Genomic DNA, 22,500 nt, shown 5'->3' on the forward strand with positions numbered 1-22,500 from the left:
TCTCTTTCTCTCTCTCTCTCTCTCTCTCTCTCTCTCTCTCTCTCTCTCTCTCTCTCTCCTTAAGAGTTACTATGTGTAGCCCTGGCTATCCTAGAACTCACTCTGTACACCAGGCTAGCCTAGAACTCACTCTATAGACCAGGCTATCCTAGAACTCAGATTCACCTGCCTCCCAAGTTCTGGGATTAAAGGGACTCAAGTGTTTTCTCAATTGCTCTCAAATGTTTTTTTTTTTTTTTTTTTTTTTTTAGACAAGGTTTCTCACTGAATGTGGAATTCATCCATTTGACTGGGATGACTGACCAATAAGCTCCAGGGAGTCTCTGCCTCCCTAGTGCTACTGAGCCCAGCGCTTGTGTAAAGGCCAAGTCCTTGTGTTTACTCGGCTGGCACATTACTGACAGAACCATCACCCTGGGCCTATTTTTGTCACCATAAGCCTTGGGCTGGCTGTGTTCTGTCTGGAGAAGGACAGGCCCCAGAAAGTCATCCACATATAATGTTGCTTGGCAACAGCACATACTGTCCAGGCCCAGGCTAGACCCAGGAGGTCTGGACCTTTGGACTTATATTGTGACCCTGTAGCCAGACAAGGTGCTCAACTATACCCAAGCCACCGATGCTCAAGGAGCCCCGAGGGAGGGTGCGAGGGTGGCCTTGGTCTCATTGTCATTTGATGCTTCTTTATTACACCTAGGGCCCAATGGTTTCCTACCTCCTACCTGTCCCTTCTGCCACCCCAAGTCTCCAGGGCAAGTTCTGGACCACAGGGAAGTGGCTGCTGCTCATCACAGATGTCTGCAGGGGCCCACAAGCCCTAAGGCTCAGCTTTGCTGCCCACCCCTCTGGCTTCTTCTCTTTTCCCTCCTTGGCTTGGGATCTTAACTCGTGCCTTTGAAAGAGTTTCCACTTCTAATTTCACTGGTGTCCCCTTAACTTGGTGCAGCGCTCCGTGATGCTGGCTTGAAGTGTGGAGGCAAAAATGCCACGGCACAGATGGGAGCAGCAGCAATGGGGGTCCATTTGGAACCTGGACTGTGTGGATCTAGTGAAATGAGTGAAGAGCGTGCTGGGATGCTAAGAAGGTGCCCTGCAGCCTCCTGAGGCCCTAGACTCACTGTGGGGAGCACTCACCTTGCTGGTGTCATTGGGGAGGTAGACCTCATGGTGTAGTTTGGAGACATTCTGCTCAGCCGCTTTCACCTCTACATGATGTGGGGGCTGCTTCCGAGGTCCCACTCTGAGGAGGACAAAGTGGGTTACAGTACCACTCCTGTACTCATTCCAACTGCCAGCCTTAATGGGAGATTCAGCCTGATGCTGGACACAAAGCCTTCAATAGGGGAGCACTATAGGGGAGCATGTAGGTAGGTTCCTGCTCCTCATCCTTCCTAGGTTTGTCTCTGCCTGGTGGGCTCTGTGTGTGACCCTGGCATAAAGATGAGCCCAGTACCACCTACCTGCAAGAAGGCTGGGGAAACAAGAGCTCCCTAGCAGTACCAGGGACTGCTGGCTGTGACACTATGGACAGGAGTGTTCTTGTATTCACAGGCCAGGGGATTGCATAAGGGGTAGGGACTGCAACATGGCCGTCCAAAGGATGCTGCGTTCTCCATGGCCACGCACACTCACATCACTCACTCGCTCAGCCCACTTTCATCATGGTCAAGGCCAAGATAGAGAAGGCAGGAGACTATTAGGGACAAGGGGGGATACAGACACTAGGGTTCATAGTTTGAAATGAAGCAGGGGCTGAGGAAGGTTGAGTTTGTCCCCAGGACATATCCATGGTCAGAGGAAGAGTCCAACCTTAATCAAGCACCTACTAAGTGCCTGCATAAATATGCCAATTTCACTGTCACTTTAGGTATTGACCTAGCTCCATGGGAAGACCCTCTTGATGGTTACAGGGAGGACAAAGATGGCACAAGGGTTAAGAGGGACAGGCCTCTGACCTCAGCTACCCTGGGTTGAACTAAGATGCCTTAGTCATGCTAGGCCACCTGAAGACTCTTTATGTTCTGAGTAGGCAGAAGTGGGGCAGGGGAGCTACAGGTAAGATGGCTATTGGTCCTGATTGAAGCATCTCTGAGAACCCAGGCTGCCTGGGACATTCCTGAGCCTTCTGTCCCTTCCTCCACCTGGTCCTACCTTCCTGGAAAGGAACATGAAGTCACACAGAACCATGTCCCCGTATACCTGCTCGGAGCTGGGACCGGGTTGGTACTCTAGGGTGTAAGGCAGCAGGTTTACCTTAGAACCCTGTGGAGCCTGCGGCTACAGTCGAGAGCCAACGGCTTCTTCTTCCGGGAGTCTATGAACTTCTGAGCGTGGGGCAGCAATGTCTTCCCAGGTGGGAAGAGACCTGTGCAGAGCCAGAGTAGCTGCCAGGCTCGCTCTTCACTGAACCTGTGGGGTAGCACCCATAAAGTGGTAAGGCCCTGTGCTGTGCCCAGGCCAAGCAAACACCTCAGAAGCAAAAATGGGACACTTGGGCCCGTGGGTTTGGGAGCTTGGGTGGGAAGGGGGGAGGGGATGCAGTACACACTGAGGCTACATTGTGCCAGCTTGCAATCCATTGGCCCAGGGCAACAGGGCACTTTCATGCCTTGATGACAAGATGGGTGGCCCTGTCTGTCTTATGGAAAGGGATTCAGACAGGCCACAGTCTGCCCAGGCCATAGAGAAGAAAGGCAGTGGGCAAGGTACAAGCCTGGGATATCCCTCCTTTGTCACCCACCCTCAGATACTAGCAGAGCACACTGGGCCCTGGACTTAGCATGGCTGCTTTGGCTGCTGGATATGTGGCTGTTTCCCCTCAGCAGAGGCATATCCCAGGGCCCAGAACAGGAGGCTACCCTTTGGCAGACCTGATGGAGTTGTGGGTCAGTTGCTTCAGGATCTGGCAGTACAGTTCATCCTGTAGGGCTGGGTCCTGCAGGGCTAACGAGAACATCTGGTCTGTGAGCTCCAGGCTGTGCCAGGACTGCCGGGAAGGGTAATCGCCTGTGTACTTGAGGATGGGTGTGACTGTGAAGGAGAACAGCACCCAGGGAGACTCAGGCTGAACCTGCACCAGAGCCTTAGCTGTGGCCCAATGCTGCCCGGGGAACCCAGGCTGAACCCTGAACCAAGCCACTCATTGACCAGCTAAAACGTGACCCCTGAACCAAGTCCCCAGTTGCTCTCTGGACCAGTGCGCTCTCAACCCTGATTCAGGCTCACAATGAGCCCTGAGTCAAGTCACCCACTGACCTTTGACCCAGGCTCATACTGACCCTTAAGTAAGGTTTCACTCCATATGGACATTTCCAGGCCCTTTACTTAGCCTCAAGCCTCTTTGCAAGAAGCTGAGCGTTGGCTCTGCACACATGAGAGGGCACTCTGCCCTCTCACATGGGCCCTGACCCCTCCCAGGTGGCTGTGGGACCTTCAGGGGACCCGGGTGGGTATGCCCGCAGGCTTGCCCGCAGCTAGGGTAGGTTGGTGGGAAGGATATCGAGGAAGATCTGGCAGGCTGCATCCCGCAGTTTGGCTTTGTCGTGGACAGATTTGAGCAGTGGTTGGCGCAGCGGCTCTGGGGAGTAAGCCCACAGATGGCCCCGGCTTCGGGCCATGGGCATCGCGGCCCTGCTGATGGTCTCTTTCTCCGGAGCCCTGCCAGAGAAGGCTGGTGTAAGGGTCTGTGCCGAGGCTTTCTCTGCCCTTGCTTGGCCTTACAGGGTGGCTGCTGCCTTCCTTCCCCTTCTTGTATCCCGGGCTGTGTGCCGGCCAGCCCAGCCTTCTGGCAGCCCTCAGAATGGGGACCTCACCTGAAGAACTGGTAGGAGAATTCCTCCAGGGTGTATGGCGACTCTGTGAGCTGCTCCTCCAGTGGTGGCTCCGGAGCCCGCACCTCCTGGGCTGCCAGCTTCCGTTTCTCTGGTGACATGGCCAGCAAGCTCTGCAGGGGGCAGGCCCACAGTTACCCAGGAGCCACTGCCACAAGGCTCTTCCTTAGACTTTTAATTTAGCTTTCTCAGTGAGTCAGAACACAGGGGTGATAGACTTTCACCTACTGTGTGACCATGTTGAGTCAGCCTATCTGAGACCTTCCTCTGCTTTAGCCAGATTAGTATCAATAAGTCTGTATGACCCTGTCCTCAGCATGTGGCCGCTCTTGCTCTCACAACCCAAGGCTCTCTTTCCCTAGGACATCTCTGCTCAGGCATTTAGGAGCTGCTGTTGATGGCAACTTGAGTTGCAGGCTTAGGGCACATACCAGGCACTTAATGTGTGCATGTTAGAGGGTCTGCCTGCCTCTTGGGGCAGGAGATGTCAACACCCTGAGCTGAGGAAGGGTGTTTGTACCCAGGACATTTCCATGGTGAGAGGAAGAGAGCAACCTTTACTGAAGACCTACTAAGTGCTTCTGCATAAATATGCCAACTTCACTGTCACTCTAGGGTTAACGGGGATCGGTACAGCTGTCTGAATGCCCATGTGGTCCTGGATCTCTATAAGGAAGATGGTGAGACTCAAGCTAAGTATCCCAAGAGCCTGCTCTCAGTGCCCAGCTGATTAGAGCTGTGCAGGAGACATACCAGCAGCTGGGTTGAGGGCTTGGTGACCGAGGGGATGGTGTAGAGACAGGCAGTGGGCACCAGCCCCGTCTTGCCAGTTCTGTCGTTCTGACCCAGAGCCCAGTTCTCTGAGGCCAACAGTCCTTGTTTCTTGGTCAGGATCAGTAAGTCACCTTTCTTGAAGGGCAGAAGGGTGATATCGTCTGCAGGTCCAGGTTACATATAGAGACAAAATTGCCACATTTGCCAAGGGCTCCCCAGAGTCCCCAGACTACACTAGCATTTCAGAGATGACATCCTTTGACATATGAAGAAACCAAGACACAGAGCCATGGGCTTGAGGCAACTCTGAGACAACAGTGCAGATTACTGTCACCTGCTATAGCCCAAGCCTATCAGACTTCTGAGACCTAGTCAGGAGCTGGGCAGGAGGCAGAGTGGGGTACATAGCTGGTGGTTTACATGTCTGGCCAGAGCACTCTGTGGTCTGACCTCTGAGCCCATGTGCAAACCAGTAAGCCTTTGATGATATTTCCTAGATGAGCATGAGTGAGAACTAACAGGCAAATGGATGAGCACTCTCTGATGTTCCTCACAGAGTCTAAGAGTTCCTACAGATATGGCCGCAGAGGGGATAGGAACTCCATAGGAACTCAACAGCGTCAACTAACCTAGACCTTTGGGTCTCTCAGAGACTGAACCACCAACCCAAGAACGTACACAGGCTGGACCTAGGCCTCCCCACACTTATGTAACAGATGTGCAGCTTGGTCTTCATGTGGGTTCTGAACAACTGGAGCAGGGGCTATCCCAAAAGCTGTTGCCTGTCTGTGGGATACGTTCTTCCAGCTGGACTGCCTTGTCTGGTCTCAGATGTGCCTAGCCTCACAGAGACATGATGTGCCAGGGTAGGGGGATACACAAGGGTCCCCAACCCACTCAGAGTAGAAGGGGATGGGGATGGGGGAAGGATTGTGGGAGTGGGTGACTTGGAGGGGGGCAGTGAGTGGATTGTAAAGTGAATAAGGTTTTTGTTTGTTTGCTTGTTTGTTTTTTTGAAGAGTTCTGACAGAGCCCTTGCATCTGAATTGCAGCCAGTTTGTCTACAATGCCTGTAATCAATCTCGATGGTTGACGTCTGGAGCCTGACACTGGCCTAGCCTATAGGCTCCAGCCCAGCTCTTGTTGGAGTGAGGACTTTCACGGAAAGCTGTGTGGTGCTGGGTGAAGTATCTCCCTCTCTGAGCCTCTGGTCTGGCGTCTGTGACGTGGGATAATAGGGTGGTTGTGGGGATGGTGTGGGTGTAGGTCCCTGCAGGTGTGCGTTAACCTTGCCAGTGTCTGTGAGAACATGGGTGGTGTTGGTGGAGTGTACGTGTAACACACCTCCTTTAAGCCTTTCAGATGAGGACCTTGCTGAAGCTGACCCCATGATACGGATGCTTGTGTTTCTAAGCTTCACTTTGGGTCTTGTGGATGTGAGGAAGCCACCCTTCTCCACCAGTCCCATGAGCCCCTTCCCTCTCCCAGTGGGCACCTGTGGCCCTTCTGTCCTGCAGGGCCATGGCGAACACAGATCTCTCCTTCAAGCCTCCCAAGAACAAGGCCACCATCTCCGCAATAGCCACGCTGCTGGGGGAGACGAACTCGTACTCTTCCTGGAGTGTGGCTAGAAGCAGCTTCTTCCCTCCTGGGGCGTCCCTGAGGGCACAAAGGGCGCAGTGGGACCCGGAGCCTTCCCGGCTCGCTCTCTCTCATGACAGCTCCTGAGCAGTCTTTGAGAAGTGACAGCTCCAGCGCCAGACATGAGGAAACAAGGGACTCCTAAAGGGTCCTTGGAAGAGGTTAGTCAGTGTCCAGGTTGGCCCAAGTTCCAGGCAGCACCTTAGGCACTGGACAAGTGGCAAGCAGATCTCTGTGTTCCAGAGGCAGCGGGGTGTGAGATGTCCCAGCATGAAAGACTGCTCTAAGCAGAAAATGGGCAACATCACACAGAATGCTCTAGGCTTGGAACATGGGACAGTTACCTAGCTGATGTGCCACAGTTTACTTCTCTCCAGAATGGGTGCAATTGTTAAAACTGATTGTCACTGTTAGCCTCTAGCTCACCTATGTGACCAACCTCCGGGTATACCTGATAGAGTTTCTAGCTGATGTGGGCAGACCCGTACTAAATGTGGGTACCACACTCTGTAGGCTCAGATCCCTGACTGAATGAGAAGGAGAAAGCTAGCTGAGCAGCACTCATCTCTTTGCTTCCTGCTGTGACACGGCGGGGCAGCTGCCTCACGCTCCTGCTGTCTGTCTTTCCTCCGTGATGTCTGAACCCTCAACCTGTGAGTCACACTGAACCCACCCTCCCTTAAGTTGCTTATACTGGGTAGTTTTGTGTGGCAGCAAGGCAATTCACTAACCCAGCAGGGGATGCTGTGAGGACTTCCAGTTGCCCAGGAGAGTGGACAGTGGACCCCAGGGAGCAATGGGACTGTGAACCTGTCAGACCCCTAGCAAGACTAAGGAACTGAAGTGGAACAGTTCCTAAGGCAGGAGTTCCCAGATGTCTTGGAAGAACTCCGAGTAAGTGTGGGAGGGTGTCCCCAAGTCCCGTGTGTAGCCAGCATTTGCTACTTTACAAGTTCAGGGGTACACAGAAGGCAAGCGTTTCCCCTTCCAGTTAATGGCAAAAATCAGCTGTGAAGGAGGGGAAGGCAGGGACCTGGCCAGAAGGCAACCCCAGCCTGAAGGCCATGCTGGCCACCAGGAGCAGGCTCCCTGTCCTCCCCAACCGCACAGCACCACATGCTCTTACCAGAGAGTGTAATACCCTCTCTCTACCCTTACAAGCCCCTAATGCTAGAAAGGACAGAAAAAAGGATAGAGGGAAAAGGGGCGACATTACTGTTAGACTACTTCCTGTTGACAGAGGTGTAAGTTCCTTGGTGAAAGTTTGATCTTCTCTGTCAGCGTATCTAATTTCTTCCTCTTGTTGTTTCACCTTTGATCATGACCACTTATCAAACTATGACCAACAGCAACCAACCACCAACCAGCAACCCATACCATCTCTTGGGAACCCAGCATTTATGTGCCCTCTGAAAAGTCCCCAGAATTCCAAACGTCTCACAATTGCAGAAATTATCTGCAGCTGGCAAAATCACGCCCCTAATAAAGCATGAGGCAAGTCATAATCAGCTGCTGTGGATTGTTTAAAGTAGCCCCATGTCCTACACTTGGGATTAAAATGCAAACGTATTCTTATACAATTTCTGTTTTTTTTTTTTTTTTTTAAGAAGCTGCAGATTCACCCTGCACTTGTGCTTGCTCCACTTATCCTGCTACTGCTGACTTGTTAGCCCCTCCTCATATCTGTCCTTGAGTTCCATATCCACCTAAACCAAGGTCTCAGGTTGAGAAGTAAAAGACTTGAGGTTTACCTGTTGGCGACCAGACCCATGACCTCTGCGAAGGACAACCCCAGCAGTGTCCTCTCCTTCTGATCCAGGAAGTACATCCCCTTCCAGTTAATGGCTAAAACCAGCTGCGTCTTGGGAAGGCGGGGACCTGGCCAGAAGGCAACCCCAGACTGAAGGCCATGCTGACCACTAGGAGCAGCTCCTTGTCCTCCCCAACCGCACAGCACCACATGCTCTTACCAGAGAGTGTGGTGACTTCAAATAGCCGGGAGAAGAGCAAGGGCCACAGAAGACGGGCAGCCTCCACTGTCTGCTCCCTCACCGCCAGTGGCGTGGCTTTCGACTGGGTATACTGGGCCTATATGGAGTGGAAAAGCCCGGGCTGCATATGGAAGGGTGAAGGACAACCTCCAACATTGGCCCTCACCTTCCACCTTGATTGACACATGCTCTCTCTCTCTCTCTCTCTCTCTCTCTCTCTCTCTCTCTCTCTCTCTCTCTCTTTTTGAGACAGGGTTTCTCTGTGTAGCCATGGATGTCCTGGAACTTACTTCTGTAGACCAGGCTGGCCTTGAACTCAGAAATCCGCCTGCCTCTGCCTCCCAAGTGCTGAGATTAAAGGCGTGCACCTCCACTGCCCAGCATGACACATGGTCTCTTGTTGCTCACTATTGCTATGCCAGGCTAGCTGGCTCCCAGGATTCTATCAATCCTCCTGTTCCTGCCCCCATCTCTCTGAAGGTATACATCGGGACTGCACAGGTGTGTGCTACCCCACCCAGCACTTCATGAGTTCTGGTGATCTGAACTCAGGGTGTCAGCCCTGCGCAGCAAGCTCTTTACCCACCAAGCCATCTCTACACTTCTCTCTTCCTTATATTTCTTCCCTTTGCCTGGCTCACCCTTTCCCTTCCTCACATGCCCCACATCCACTGGGCTGTGTCTAAAATGTCCTCAAGTTTTCTTTCTCTGTTGGACCAAATGCCATTTCTCATCTCTACATTCATGTGCTGACTTTAGGCATGGAAATGAACACAGCAGATATGAAGGGTGATTTGGCCATCTGCCACATGTACCAAACACTTAGGACGTGTACACGGTGACCTAAGATTTCCATGTGCCTGGTGAGGGGACATTGAGAGGCTTGGAGGTGAGCATGAAGGGAAAAAATGATGAGCCTGTGCCAGGCCACAGAACTGTCAGAATTCAGCAGCTGTGGAGCCTCAGGCCCTGGAGATAGGCCAGCTAGGTGCTGCTGGGCAGAGCAGTTTGGGAGCAAGAGACCTATACAGAGGGAGGAGGGCAGGTGACAGGAACCTGTGGTGATGTGCTGAGCTAAAGGAGACACTTTGTCCCTTGAGTCAGGGATGTGCCTATTAAAGCACATGAGAGACTCATGGAGGAAGGGACCCATTCCTCTCATCACCCCTCAGAGTGGACCCAGAGTGCCCAGCCTGCCACAGACTGACCTTGGCATGGGCAGCAGTGACAAGGCTAGCCCACTTCTCTGGAGACTTGGTCCGGTACAGCTTGGAGGGAACACAGCTGGGCAACAGCTCCTGGACAGCGTTACTCTTCACCGTGGCCCCAAGCTGCACATAGCAGTGCCGGGCCAGCAGCTCCACAAGCTCCTCCTCCTGTGTGCCAGGGACAGCGGGAGCATAAGAGGGGTGAGTAAGGGCCCACAAGGTCTCCCCACGAGGCAACTCCTACCTCAGAGCAGTGGGGCTCACCAGCCTCTCACACAAGGAAGGAGGCAGGAGCAGCCTCCTGTCCTAACCTCTCTCCTACACTGCTGCTCTAGGAGGGGCAGGTCCTCCCATGCCAAAAACACAGTGGCTGCCCCATTCAGGCAGACGGCTGGAATGCTGTGGCTGATAGGCTCCCAAGACACAGCCTCCTGATGTGGCATGTGGTGTTTGCACCTGGTGCCACATAGTCACAGAGCACCCCGTTGTTAGAGCTCTTTGTGCATCCCAGATGTGAGTGACCCCGAGGGTCCTCTTCTTCCTTCCCTTCTCGTCTCCTCCCCTCTTCTTTCTCCATGTTCTTCCTCCTCTTTCCCCTCTTTTCCCTCCTTCTCCCTCTCCCCCAACCCCTAGAATAAGCCTCATGTATCTCCGACTGGCCTCAAACTCCCTATACATCCAAGAATAACCTTAAACGTATGCTCTTCTTGCCTCCCACTTGCTGGCATTACAGGTGTTCGCTACCAGGTTCAGTTTATACGAGGGATCGAACCCAGGTTATCATCATTCAGCTTCGAGGCTACATTCCTGATCCCCAGGATACACTGCTCTATGAGCAACTGGTGTGGGAGGTCAGGCAGCCTGGGACAAGTAGGGGGGTGGCTTTTCTGCCTGATGCTGTGGGAGCCAAGGATCCCAGATGCCCAAGCAAACCTGCAACCCAGAGGAGGAAGAAGAAGGCCAGGCCTGGGAGAGATAGCTGTACCCAGTGTTGGCTCCACACCTGCACCCTTGTATCTACCTTTCCATCCATCCTTCCTCAGGCTCCTGTCTGCCACATTCTTTATTACTTCCACTGCCACGGAGCCCCTGTACTGCAAAGCATCCTGATGGCCACAGTCTAGGAATGGGGCAACTCGCAGGGCTCCTCACCTTCTCAAAGTTATACTCGCCAGACCACACCCCACGGAGGACTTGGTGGTAAATGAGCTCAGTGCTCACAGGGTCCTCTCGGGAGTCATGCCAGGGGGTGAAGAACTCCTTACGGAAGTAGATACGCCAGGGGGCCTGCCGCTGGCTCTCTCCCCTCTCTCGGGCCAGTTGTTCACACTGGGCCACAGCATCCATCAAATGGTCACAGCCGCTGCCCAAGGACCAGAACTGAGAATTGGGGGCAAGAGGGATTAACAGCTGCGATATGCCACGCCCCAACACAGACATCTATCCTTAACATCATATGAGGAAGACAGGGACCATGGTGCCCTGTGTGGGCCAAGAAGCCACTCCTGAGTCCAGGTAGACACCAAAATGCTTCTTTCTTTCTCTTCATGTTATATGTGTGTGTGTGAGTGTGTGTGTGTGTGTGTGTGTGTGTGTGTTTGCATATTTGTGGAGGTCACAGGTGGATGGCAAATCTTCCCTAATTGCTTTCCATCTCCGTTTCCGAGATGGGATCTCTCATTGAACCTAGAACTCACTGATTTGGTTGGATTTGCTGGTCAATGAGCCCTGGGACCCTCACATCTCCATTTGGGTAGTGCAGCAGCAAATGTCGCCATGCTTAGATTATTTACATGGTACTGGGGGATTGGTCTCAACTATCCATGCCTCAGTATGTGCTTCACCAACTGAACTGTCTCCCCAGCTTGCAGAAGGTGTCCTAGTCTGTCCATCACTGCCTAAAATGCTTCCCAAAGAAGGGAGAGTTTGACTCCCACAGATAAATATTAGGGTTCCTAGATTTGGGGGTGAAGGCTCATATCTAGCCCTATGTGGGTAAAGGTACAACTGATGGCCTGTAAGTATGCAGGCAGGAGGACCTGGCATGTGGTATGAGGTGTCTCTGGTGTGTGTGCATATGCATGGATGTGTGTGTGCACGAATGTATGTATATGCATGCCCATATATGTGGTGTGTGTGTGTGGTGGCTGAGGATGCAGGCATGGAAGGTTAATAGGTACAGATTCTGGCTTCAGGGTGCTCTGGCCCAGGTGTGCATAGGAGGCATAGGTAGGATATGAGTCCTAGCTGATACCTTATCATATACAGCGACCTGGAGGGAGAAGCCCAGATTGTCCCTGAGACCCTGTTTCTGAGCGACGTGCTGGCAGATTTCTCGTGATGTGGAGGCGGAGTCCACAGAGATGGTCAGGCTCTTTCCGGTTGCCAGGATGACCTGGATCGGGATGTGCTTCTTGGACTTGACAGCCTAGGGACAGATAGGCGGTACTCTGTAGTCCTGGGGCCCAGAGCCTGTCCCCAGAGGCTCCCCATCCCTAAGCTTGCTTGTTCCTATGGAGTCCTGAGGGTGAGTCCCTCAGAAGACCCAGGGTCTGACTGTGAATTGGCATGGTGTCCAGTGGTCTGTGCTACCCACCCAGAGTGGGTAAGCTGTAGACTTTGTAGTCTCTGCAGCCCTGGTGTACAGCCTGTATCCCATAATAAGCCGCACTCAGATGCAAACCCAAAGTGCTGAGGTTGTCTCAGACAAAGTTTAAGTCATTGGATCCTAAGGCCAACACTGTATAGGTATATGAGTGGCTTCATGTTCACCTATAGTTTGCCTACGGGAATTTGGGGAAGGAAGGCGGGTGAAATTGCAGAGAGAACATGAAGGGAATGTGGCCAGAGGAGGCCTGCTGTCTTTACATGGGGCAGGTACAGGCACTGCTGTGACCCAGAGTACTCCCTTTATCCTGGTGGTCTGGAATGACCCTTTCTGAAGTCTTGAGAACTCAGGGGTGTCATGAGACAAATCAGGTAGAGGTGGTGCCGGCTCCCGATAAATAGCAGAGCTATGAAAGGCAACAAGCTTGCAGAACCATTGCCTTCTAGAAGCTAGAAGCAATCAGTGTGCACTCTCTATACGGAGCATGGTAGTGATATCTTCCTGTCCGGGTAGGCGGGAGAGGTAGGAACAAAACAGGAATGTGGGTTAAGAGGTGGGTAGGGAGGTTCTGAAGCCTAGGCCATGCTGAGTACCGGGGTGACCTGGAAGGAGCAACAGAGGAGCCAATGAGAGCGCTCAGCTAGCAAAGGCAATTTTGCCAAGACTGATGACATGAGTTTAGTACCTGGTACCCACATGGTAGAAAAAGAGAGCTGACACCACCAAGTTATTCTCTGACCTCTGCATACATGCTGTGGTACCCACAACCACATGGTGTGCATACACAAAAAGATGGAAGGAGTCAAGAAACAGTGTGTCCCACCCTGCCAGCACCTACCTGCAGCTCCAGCCAGGTGGGGGGTTCTGCACGCACCCCATTGGCGAAGGTGCGTTGCAGCCGTTCAGCACAGAAGGGCCCATAGCTGGGTGGCCCTTGACTAATGAAATTCAGCAGATACTGGTGGTGAGAAAGGGGTGGGAAGAGGGAGACATTCAGAATGGAGGCCTCTATTTTCGGCCCAGGTCAATTTAAACCCTTCTTTGCTGGAGATGTGACTCAGTTGCTAGTGCTTGCCTAGCATGGCTGAAGCCCTGGGTTCTAGTCACGCTCAGATAGTCTCTAACTCTCCATCAATAACTTCAACACCAGGTGGGACAGTTAGGTCTGATCTCCTGCTTCTACCTCCTGAGGGCTGGTACAGGAGTGCATCACAACTTCTACTCTTATATGATGCTGGGGATTGAATCCAGGGCTTCGCGCATGCTCAGCAATCATTGCTACCAGTTGAGCGATATCCCCAGTCCATCTCCACTTTAGTCCTGAAGGGTATGTGCTTGGGACCAAGGGAAGTGAGACCGCGCTCCTGGATAGGAGCCAATAAGAGCATCCTTTCAGATGAGAAAATCGAGGCTTAGAGAAGTGTAGATAGTGCTGCTCACTAGCTATGACCTCTGGACTTGGCCCAGCGTCCAGGACTCAGGGCCTGCTCCTGTTGTGACCTGCCTCCTCCCCAAGCCAGTCCCGCCCCAGCCTGGCTCTCATCACCTTCATGAACCTCTCTGAGGGTGGGAAGCATCCCAGACAGAGGCTGAGCAGGATCCAGCCCCGGGCCCGGCTACTTGTTTTGTAGTTCTCGGAGAGCTGCTTGCAGATCTGACAGTAGATTTCATCCCTGAAAGACACAGCCCATAGGCTCTGTGAGGCTCGCAGGAGGAGGAGAGCTTGGGTGCCTATGCACTGCACCCATCACCTGGTGTCTTCCCAGAGCTCCGTCTTTCTACCTCCCCATCCTAGTTTATCAAGGCCCTGCCTTCAGTCCTCCTTCCGGGGTATTCCTTCCCTTGAGTCTTTGCTTCTGTTCCTGCCTCTGCCCACGGCCTCCTTGCCCTTGCTGCTGTTCTTGATGCTCTCTCCCTGGTTCACGTATAAGCAACCCGTTCCTTCCCCAAGCTTACAGTTACTTCATTACCTTTCTTCTCCTCTGCTTTAAGACAGCGTCCCACACCCTGGAGATAGGCACCTCCTCTAGTACAGTGATGAAAGAGGAGATAGGGTGTCTTATTTTGCTTATCACTTTCTAGATTAAGAAATGTGCAGGATGAAATCTCTCCAGGTTTTTAATGTAGGCACTTAGTGCTATGAACTTGCCGTTTAGAAGTCTTCACTATGTCCCGTAAGTTTGTGTATATTGTGTTTTCATTTTAATTTAATTCTAAAAAGTTTTAAACTTTACTTCCAGACTTGGCCCAGGTCGATACATGCCTGTGCCAGCCCCCAGGAGGCAGGAAGCGGGAGGATCAGCCCTAACTGGCCTACAGTGAATGTGTTGAAGTTATTGATGGACAAGCTAAATCAAATTGACTTTGATTTTTGTCTTGACTCAATTTTCATTCAGTAGTGAGTTGTTTAACTTTCATGAGTTTGTGTATTTTCTGCTATTTCTATTGTTGATTTTTACCAACTACACATATGATATAAGGCTAATCTCTAACATATAAAAAAAACTTTAAAAAACTGGACATCAAGAAAACAAACAGCCAAATTAAAAATGGGATACATATCTAAACAGAATTCTCAAAAGAGGCAATGTAAATGACCTAGAACAACTTTAAAAAAATGTCCAACATTCTTAGTTGTCAGGGAAATGCAAATCAAGACTACTTTGAAATTCCATGTTACACCTGTCAGAATGGCCAAGATAAAACAAGTGACAGCTCATGCTGGTGAGGCTGTGGAGTAAGGGGAGCACTCCTCCACTGCTGATGGGAGCACTCCTCCACTGCTGATGGGAGTGCACACTTGTACAGCTACTGTGAAAATCAATATGTCAGTTCCGCAGGAAACTGGAACTAGATCTAATTCAAGACCCAACCGCACCATCTTGGGCATATACCCAAATGATGCTCTATCCTATCAACCATCGTCATTGCTACTCTTTTCATAAAAGCCAGAAACTGGAAACAACATTGATGTCTGTCAACAGAAGAATGAATTTAAAATGTACGAGTTCAAAATCAGTCTATGGCCGGGCAGTGGTGGTGCACGCCTTTAATCCCAGCACTCGGGAGGCAGAGGCAGGCAGATTTCTGAGTTTGAGGCTAGCCTGGTCTACAGAGTGAGTTCCAGGACAGCCAGGGCCACACAGAGAAACCCTGTCTCAAAAAAAGCAAAGCAAAACAAAACAAAAACAAAAAACAAGAACAAAAAAAAAATCAGTCTATGGACCAAGTTCCAGTTCAGCCAACCTTACGCAGTGAAGGAGTTGGAAAACAGAAAGCTAGTGATAATGTAATGGAACAATAGAACATGTTCCAGCCCCAGCAAACAACAGAACTCAGCAGCTTCAGCCATGTGGCTCTGGCTTTAGAGTCCAAAATAGAAGGGACTACTGCAACAAATGATGCTGGTTAGATGGAGCTAAGAAACTAGTGGTGATTAAGAAGAGACCTGCGTCACTGAGGTTAAATCTTCTGGGAAGTGTTTTCTGAGAGCACAAAGAAACTGTGTTCCAGAGATAGCCATGGTTGTTCCGCGTGCTGCAGCTGTACTTGGTTATGTGTAAGAGTCACCCAGGTGGTACTGGTTTTGAAGGCATGAAGGGGTCATGAAGAGCAGCTGAGGCTTAGCACTGTGAGAGGCCATGGAAGGTCATTGGTGAAGATGGAGCCTCAGTTGCAGTTAATGGCCCAGGACTGAAGGGGCCATGCAACGGAATAGAGGCTTGGCACTGTGAAGAGAGCCTATGAGAGGCTATGGGTGAAGCCCAGTTGCAGCAGAAGACCCCAGTGTATTGGAGATGCCAGTACCATGGGATGGTCACCAAGAACAGCAGCGGCAGTGGAGTGGATCAACCTGAGCTTAGAGTGCTACAGTGGGCAGAGCTGGAGCTGTGATGCCAGCCCTTAGGAGGAGCCCAGAAGATCACATATGGATCCCAGACACTGAAACAAGAAGCTGTAACACTGAAGTTGCCCAAGATGTTCAAGATACCAGAGCCATGGGTTATCGGCTGAGGAAGGCTGCCATCAGGGAGTAGAACCACCCCAGCAGAAAGAAGTTTCTTGCAGTCAACAAAGATGAAAAAGGAGTTGGAGATCTGAAGACCTTTTTGACATCAGACAGGGACATGCTGAGTTTGTCCATGTGGTTTCCTATCTTGCTTTGGAAATTACAGCTAAGTGATTGTACGAATCTCAGAAGAGATCTTAAACTTTGGACTTTTAACGTTGTTGAGACTGCTATAGACTATGGGGATTCTGGAAGTTGAACTAAAAGTATTTTGCATTATGCTATGTTTAGGAATGGCCCCCAGAGGCTCATATGTTTGAACAAGCCTATGGTGGCCAGGGAGTGGAATGTGTTGGTTTGTATATGCTTGGCCCAAGGAGTGGCACTATTAAAAAGTGTGCCCTTGTTGGAGTAGGTGTGTCACTGTGGGGATGGGCTTAAATACCCTCAACCTAGCTGCCTGGAAGTGAGTCTTCCACTAGCAGATTTCAGATGAAGATGTAGAACTCTCAGCTCTGCCTGTACCATGACTGCCTAGATGCTGCCATGCTCCCACTTTGATGATAATGGACTGAATCTCTGAACCTGTAAGCCAGCCCCAATTAAATGTTGTCTTTTATAAGAAAAAATATGGTACATATAACAATGGAGTACTACTCAGCCATTAAAAAGAATTAAATCATGAAATTTGCAGGTAAATGGATGGAACTAGAAAAAAAAATATCATCCCAAGTGAGGTAATCCAGACTCCATGCCACAATTCCTGTATAGCAAATTGCACATGAAGTACGTTTAACATAAGCTGAGATATGTTAACATGAATAATATAATGCAGAACTCTCTAAATTTATAGGGTCCTGTACCAGAGCCTATTCTACAATGACTATCTGGAGCTCCTGGGAGACTGAGGCAGGAGTTCCAGGCCAGCCTAGGCTACATAGTGAAGCACTGTCTCAAAAAATAAAATAAAACAGAATAAAGTGAATTGCCCTCTAGCTGATGCCAAATCTGTCTTAAAACTGCATCTGCCCAGTCCAGCCTCATGCACAGGTATGTGTGCATCTATGCGTATGAGCTTGTAGAAGCTTTCTTTGGTTACTTTCCACCATACTGATACTTTTAAGACAGTGCCTCTCAGCCTGCGACTCACTGATTTAGCTGGGCCTTTTGGCCAGCAAGAGCTCAGCACAGGCATTATAAGCACACGAGCACACAAGCACACAAGCACACACAAGCACATGCTGCTTTTCCTGGCTCAATCTCAGGTTGTAATGCAGGTGTGGAACCAACTGAACCATTTCCCCAGCCCCTCCTGGCTTCTCTTAACAGAGCAAGCAGAGAGCCTAGGTGGCTCTAACAGCATCTAGGCCAAGACCTAGTCTCCAGGCCCATGTCAGAGTAGTTGAATAGCCGGTACCTAGAGGTAGATGATAAGGGTGATGCCATCACAAGCTAAGGGCCCGGAAAGTGGCCTAATATTCTGAATAGAAGTGGGGAGTGGAGACCAACCTGAGTCCAGGACGCATGATGGCGTAGCCCACAATGAAGTGTACCTTCTCTAGGTTAGACATGGGTCTGTCTGAGATAGGGCCATCAAACTTGAATGTCTCTTCACCAAAGTTCAGCTGGCTGGCCACCTAGAAGTCCACAGAAGCACAGCTGTGACCATCCCGATTTGCCAAGGAGGAAACAGATGCATGGGATGGAAGCAATGGCCAAGAGCTCTGTACCAATCTGACACTGAGCCAGGACAGACAGACAAATCATCTCCTGGCTGGGCTCACTTGGCCAGTGATCTATGAGGACCACTGTAGTTTTATGGAGGAGATATTATTGGACCCTCTGTCCCAGTTGCTTCTTCTCTGTGGAGGCAGACCAGGGACCAAGGGGATGTGAGCGCTCAGGTAGTTAACTGTTTAGCCACCAGGGATAGAGCATTTGTCTTTGACATTCAGCCATCTTCTGGATCAGCTTACAAAGCAAGTAGCACAGGTCAGGGCAGAGGATAGACCTTGCCCCAATGGTGTCATTATGAGAATTTGCAGCCCAAACTAGAGCTTGGGATGAGACTGAGCTTGGGTTGAGGTCAACTCAGGGCTAGATAGCATCTCTGTCTGGGTAAAGCTGGCGTTGGGTATGGAATCTCAGCGTGAAACACTGACTGATTGTATGGGTAGGGTTTGTTTGGCCTACTTAACAAATGTGCATGAAAGAAATCTGAGATCTGACCCTGGGAAGCCAGTCCAGAGTCTCAATGTCTACCTTTTAGAAGACAGAGTTACCTTCTAGACTTCCCGTCAGAGTCCCCGCTGGGAAAGGTCCTCAGCCTGCAATGTGAGCTCCACCTTCTATTCTGGCTATGCCCCTGCCCCATAAAGTGAAGTACTATATTTTTCATCATGGATCACTCAGTGTGAAGAAAAATCATGTAGTGAGGATGCTCAGATAGCTCAAGACAGGGACCACATAGTGGGATGGATACACCATTCCATGAACCTGGGAGTGGACTCAGGCCAAGCCTACAGGTTATTCAAGCCAAAGTTGGCAGTTTAGCAGCAACTTCACGAGAGATCCTGAATCAGAACCAACCATCCAAGCCACTCCCAACTCTCAGAAAGAACTAGTCTGACCTGTCTTAAGCAGCTGTGCTTCGGGGTAACTTGTTACGGAGCATTGCTACCTAACACACTCTGGCGGAGCTTATGCCTCCAGAGCTCAGGAAGTTGGAGCAGCTCTGGCTTGTCCATTCGGTCAGGGCTGCAGAGGGCTATTGGGCTCCTCTATAGTTAGTGGGCAAATGGGTCCTCACAGCATGCTTGGTCTCAGTGGCTCGGTGTATGGAGCACTCATGGATTTCTACAGTGGACCCCCAGTTACGGTCACTGCTGCTTAGCTAACTCCTTTGGATTTTGGTTCGTTCATTGCATGAACCTGGGCCTTAAGGGGGTTTTGACCAAAAAAAGTGTTGTGAATTATTTTTAAATCGTGTGTATGTAAATATGTGTAGTGTGCATGTGTCTGTGTGCATGTGCATACATGTGCAGGTGTATGCATGGCACAGTGCATGTGTGGATGTCAGAGGACAGACTCAAGCGTCAGTCCTCACCTTCTGCCTTCTTTTTGTCAGAGCCTCATCACCACTGCACACACCAGGTTCTGGGAATTCTCACTGCATCCCATTTGCTCAGAGGGATGATAGGTTTAGCTGCACATGCTACTGCCTGGCTTGGCTTGGGGGGATTTGATGAAACTTGCATGGCCAATGCTCTTATCCTCTGATCATCTCCCAGCCTTGCTTATCTTCCCTCTCCTCATCTCTTTCTCTGGCCTCCAGCTTTTTATACAGCCAAGAGTGACCTTAAATCCTCATCTTTCTGCCTCCAGAACTCCTGTGCAGGAATAGCAAGTATGCCCCACCTTATCTGGGTTGTGTGATGCTGGGGACCGGCTCAGGGCTTTGCTCATTCTAGGCAAACACTCTACCAACTGAGCTATAGCTTCTTTCTCAAATATCTGTTTTTCGTTTTTAATGTTAATGTGAATTTAGCTGGAGTCAAAGCCAACATTCGTAGTTCAGGAGACCATCTCCATTTGTCATTGCAAAATCCCAAGCATCCTGTGCCATTCCTGACTCATGAATTCCCAAATGCACTTTAAGTCTTGGGCACTGGGTTCAGTGGATGGTGTTTCCACTCAGCTTCCTAGGTCCTTCTCTAGTGGACACCTCTCTGCTGCCCTTGCCACATACCTGTGAGGATCTGTTGCGCTGAGTGACACTGTCCTTGCCCAGCTTGTCATGGATCTGCCGCATCACTGAGCTGCCAGTCAGGCTGTCCCTGCCATAGACCACTGGCTCTGGAAGGTCACCCATGAACCTCAGGATGATAATCCAAACAGCCAGAGCAGCCTGGGGAATGAGACAGAAGGGCTGGTTGGTTCTGGCACTGGGCCCCATGGTGATCTGGGCTCTTTGCTTATTTTCTATAAACAATGAATGGGTTGGGGGTGGGGGGCAGGCTGGGCCACATAGAAACCAGGGAAAAGCGGGTACCGAGTGGTCAGTATCATTTTCATGGTAGAGGAGTGGGTATCGAAGGGGCTTCTGGATGTGGGTGTGGCTGGCTGACTTCTGGAAGTAAGTCACAGCAAACTTGGGGAAGGTATACTCAGCCAGGCTGTCCACCTCCTCTTCTGGCATCGCCATCATGGGCACTGTATCCAGATCAACCTCATGAAGTTTCTGGGTCTTTACTTCCAGATCCTGGAAGGGCCAAACAGGGAGGACATGGGCCAACCTTTCAGTCAGTGGAATGCACATTGATAGTCCCAGTTAGCCCAAGAAGGGTCCTCCCAACCCTGCTTGATCTGTCTTACCTCAAAGCGTGTTGGGGCTGGACCCTCCTGACCTCCAATCATGGCTGGGAGGAAGCCAAACACTTTCTCCACCATCGCTGTGTCAGTGACAGTGTCATAGATGGACTTACGCTTCCTCTCATGGACCGCACCTTGAGCCTTTGGTTCCTTAGCCAGAATGACCTGAGGCCCCTGTACACACCCCATAGAGAGAAGGTTACTTAAAGGGATTGTCTAGATCAGGTTGGTCTGGGAGCCTGTCTGTTATCTTGGTTACATTAATTGAGGTAGAAAGACCACATGGCACAGGTGGCACCATTCTATGGGGTGATAGGAGTGGGGGAAGAAGCTGAGCACTAGCACACACACAGTAACTTTCATGGGTTCCTGCTCTTGGATGGTTGTAAGATGGTGGGCGAGTTGCCTCACCTTCTGGCAACCTTGACTTTCCTAAGTGAATCCTGTTTTCTTTACATTGTTTATGTCAGGATATCTTATAATAGCAACAGGAAATATGACAAGTACTTTACTGGGGGTGGTTTGAATGAACGTAGCCCTCATAGGACCATAGGGAGTGGCACTATTAGGAGTTGTAGCCTTGTTGGAGTAGGTGCGGCTTTGTGTGTCACTGGGGGGTGGGCTTTGAGAGTTCAGATGCTCAAGCCAGGCCCAGTATCTCTCTCTCTCTTCCTACTGCCTGCCAATCCAGATATAGAACGCTCAGCTACCTCTCCAGTATTATGTCTGCTTTGTGCCACCATGCTTCCCACCATGAGGATAACAGACTGAATCTCTGAACTGTAACCCAGTCCCAATTAAATATTTCCCTTTACAAGAGTTGTTGTCATGGTGTCTCTTCACAGCAGTAGAAATCCTAAGACATTTACCAACTGAACTCTCTTCCCAGCCATTTTGTACAATCGAAATTATATCCCCAGGAACATCTCCTTCATGGACTCTTGCTGTATTTCTAAAAACTGTCTAGTCGATTTAAACATTTTCGCTTGAGAATGTTGGATATTCTAAAGGGCTTTCTCATAAGTATTCTTAATCGCTGTTCATCCATTTCCCTCTTTGTCCCAGGCAACCCTACCTCTCTTTCATACCACATGTACTACCTACAGTGCTTTTCTGTTGCCAGTAGCTCTTCCGGACAACCATGCCCCTGGCATGTGCCTGAATGATCACCACTGCCCTCCTCTTGGCCTGGACTTGCTGTCGCACCAGGTAGCCCCTGCAGCGGGCCTGCAGCTGCACTATCCTCTGTCGCATGGCCTGGAACTGTCTCATCAGCAGGTGGCTCCGGGCAATGGCCTGCAGGCGTTCAAAGCCCACTAGGATCTGTGAAAGCAGGAAGCAGCTAGATTTATGGCAAGACCACTTTCCTGGGAGAGCAGAGCGTGATTCTTCATAGAAGACCCTCTGTGCAACGTAGTCACCTGCTTTTCAGTACAGTGCTGGTGTTGCGGGTATACATGCACGCCTACGTGCATGAACCTAGTCATTACTTGTCTTGATTACTTGGAGCAGAGCCTACCATTCAAATAAGCACCAAACAAGCATCTGGCAATAGTTTATGTGATGGTTTATGTTGATTGTGAACCTGGCAGATCTAGAATCACCTTGGAGACAAACCTCTGGGCATGTCCGTGACAACTTCTCAAGACAAGGTTAATTGAGCTAAGTAGATCTATCCTAGATGTGGACAGCACCATCTCATGGGTCAGGTTTCTGGACTGTATAAAATGGAAATGCCTAGCTGAGCATAGGAACTCATTGCTCTCTGCTTCCTGATGGTGGATGCAATGTGACCAGCAGTCTGTTATTCCTGCTGCCATGAACTCCCCCATCATGATAGTCTGTACTCTTGACATGTGAGCCGTTTTCCTTTAAGTTGCTTTTGTTGGGTATTGGCAGCAAAAAGGAAATGTAACTAATGTGATGTCAACAGTGGACTGACACGGGCTCCACAGCGGACAGTGGCACTCACTGTACTGCTGAACAATGGCGCCCACTCAGGTGGGGGTGTCTCTAAAATAGGAGAGAAATGGATGAACACCCAATCCATACCATGCCTCAAAAGTCT

At 50.6% G+C, this 22,500-nt stretch overlaps 1 protein-coding gene across 1 annotated transcript in view; it reads right to left on the minus strand.

Annotated features, from left to right (window-relative positions):
• Myo7b (myosin VIIB) overlaps positions 1–22,500 on the minus strand; it is a 77,857-nt gene that overhangs the window by 4,242 nt on the left and 51,115 nt on the right. The window contains exons 21-39 of the mRNA XM_021150276.2: positions 21,537–21,755; positions 20,436–20,606; positions 20,113–20,322; positions 19,810–19,968; positions 17,571–17,698; positions 13,599–13,725; positions 12,891–13,010; positions 11,699–11,872; positions 10,597–10,824; positions 9,445–9,612; positions 8,216–8,333; positions 7,997–8,123; positions 6,100–6,263; positions 4,584–4,765; positions 3,813–3,943; positions 3,500–3,657; positions 2,871–3,024; positions 2,254–2,409; positions 1,135–1,240 (exon numbers count right to left, since the gene is read on the minus strand). Coding sequence (XP_021005935.1) covers positions 1,135–1,240; positions 2,254–2,409; positions 2,871–3,024; positions 3,500–3,657; positions 3,813–3,943; positions 4,584–4,765; positions 6,100–6,263; positions 7,997–8,123; positions 8,216–8,333; positions 9,445–9,612; positions 10,597–10,824; positions 11,699–11,872; positions 12,891–13,010; positions 13,599–13,725; positions 17,571–17,698; positions 19,810–19,968; positions 20,113–20,322; positions 20,436–20,606; positions 21,537–21,755 — 3,000 coding nt within the window. The remainder of the gene's footprint in view (positions 1–1,134; positions 1,241–2,253; positions 2,410–2,870; positions 3,025–3,499; positions 3,658–3,812; positions 3,944–4,583; positions 4,766–6,099; positions 6,264–7,996; positions 8,124–8,215; positions 8,334–9,444; positions 9,613–10,596; positions 10,825–11,698; positions 11,873–12,890; positions 13,011–13,598; positions 13,726–17,570; positions 17,699–19,809; positions 19,969–20,112; positions 20,323–20,435; positions 20,607–21,536; positions 21,756–22,500) is intronic.

Source organism: Mus caroli, chromosome 18, assembly GCF_900094665.2.
Source record: "Mus caroli chromosome 18, CAROLI_EIJ_v1.1, whole genome shotgun sequence".
Lineage (NCBI taxonomy): Eukaryota > Metazoa > Chordata > Mammalia > Rodentia > Muridae > Mus > Mus caroli.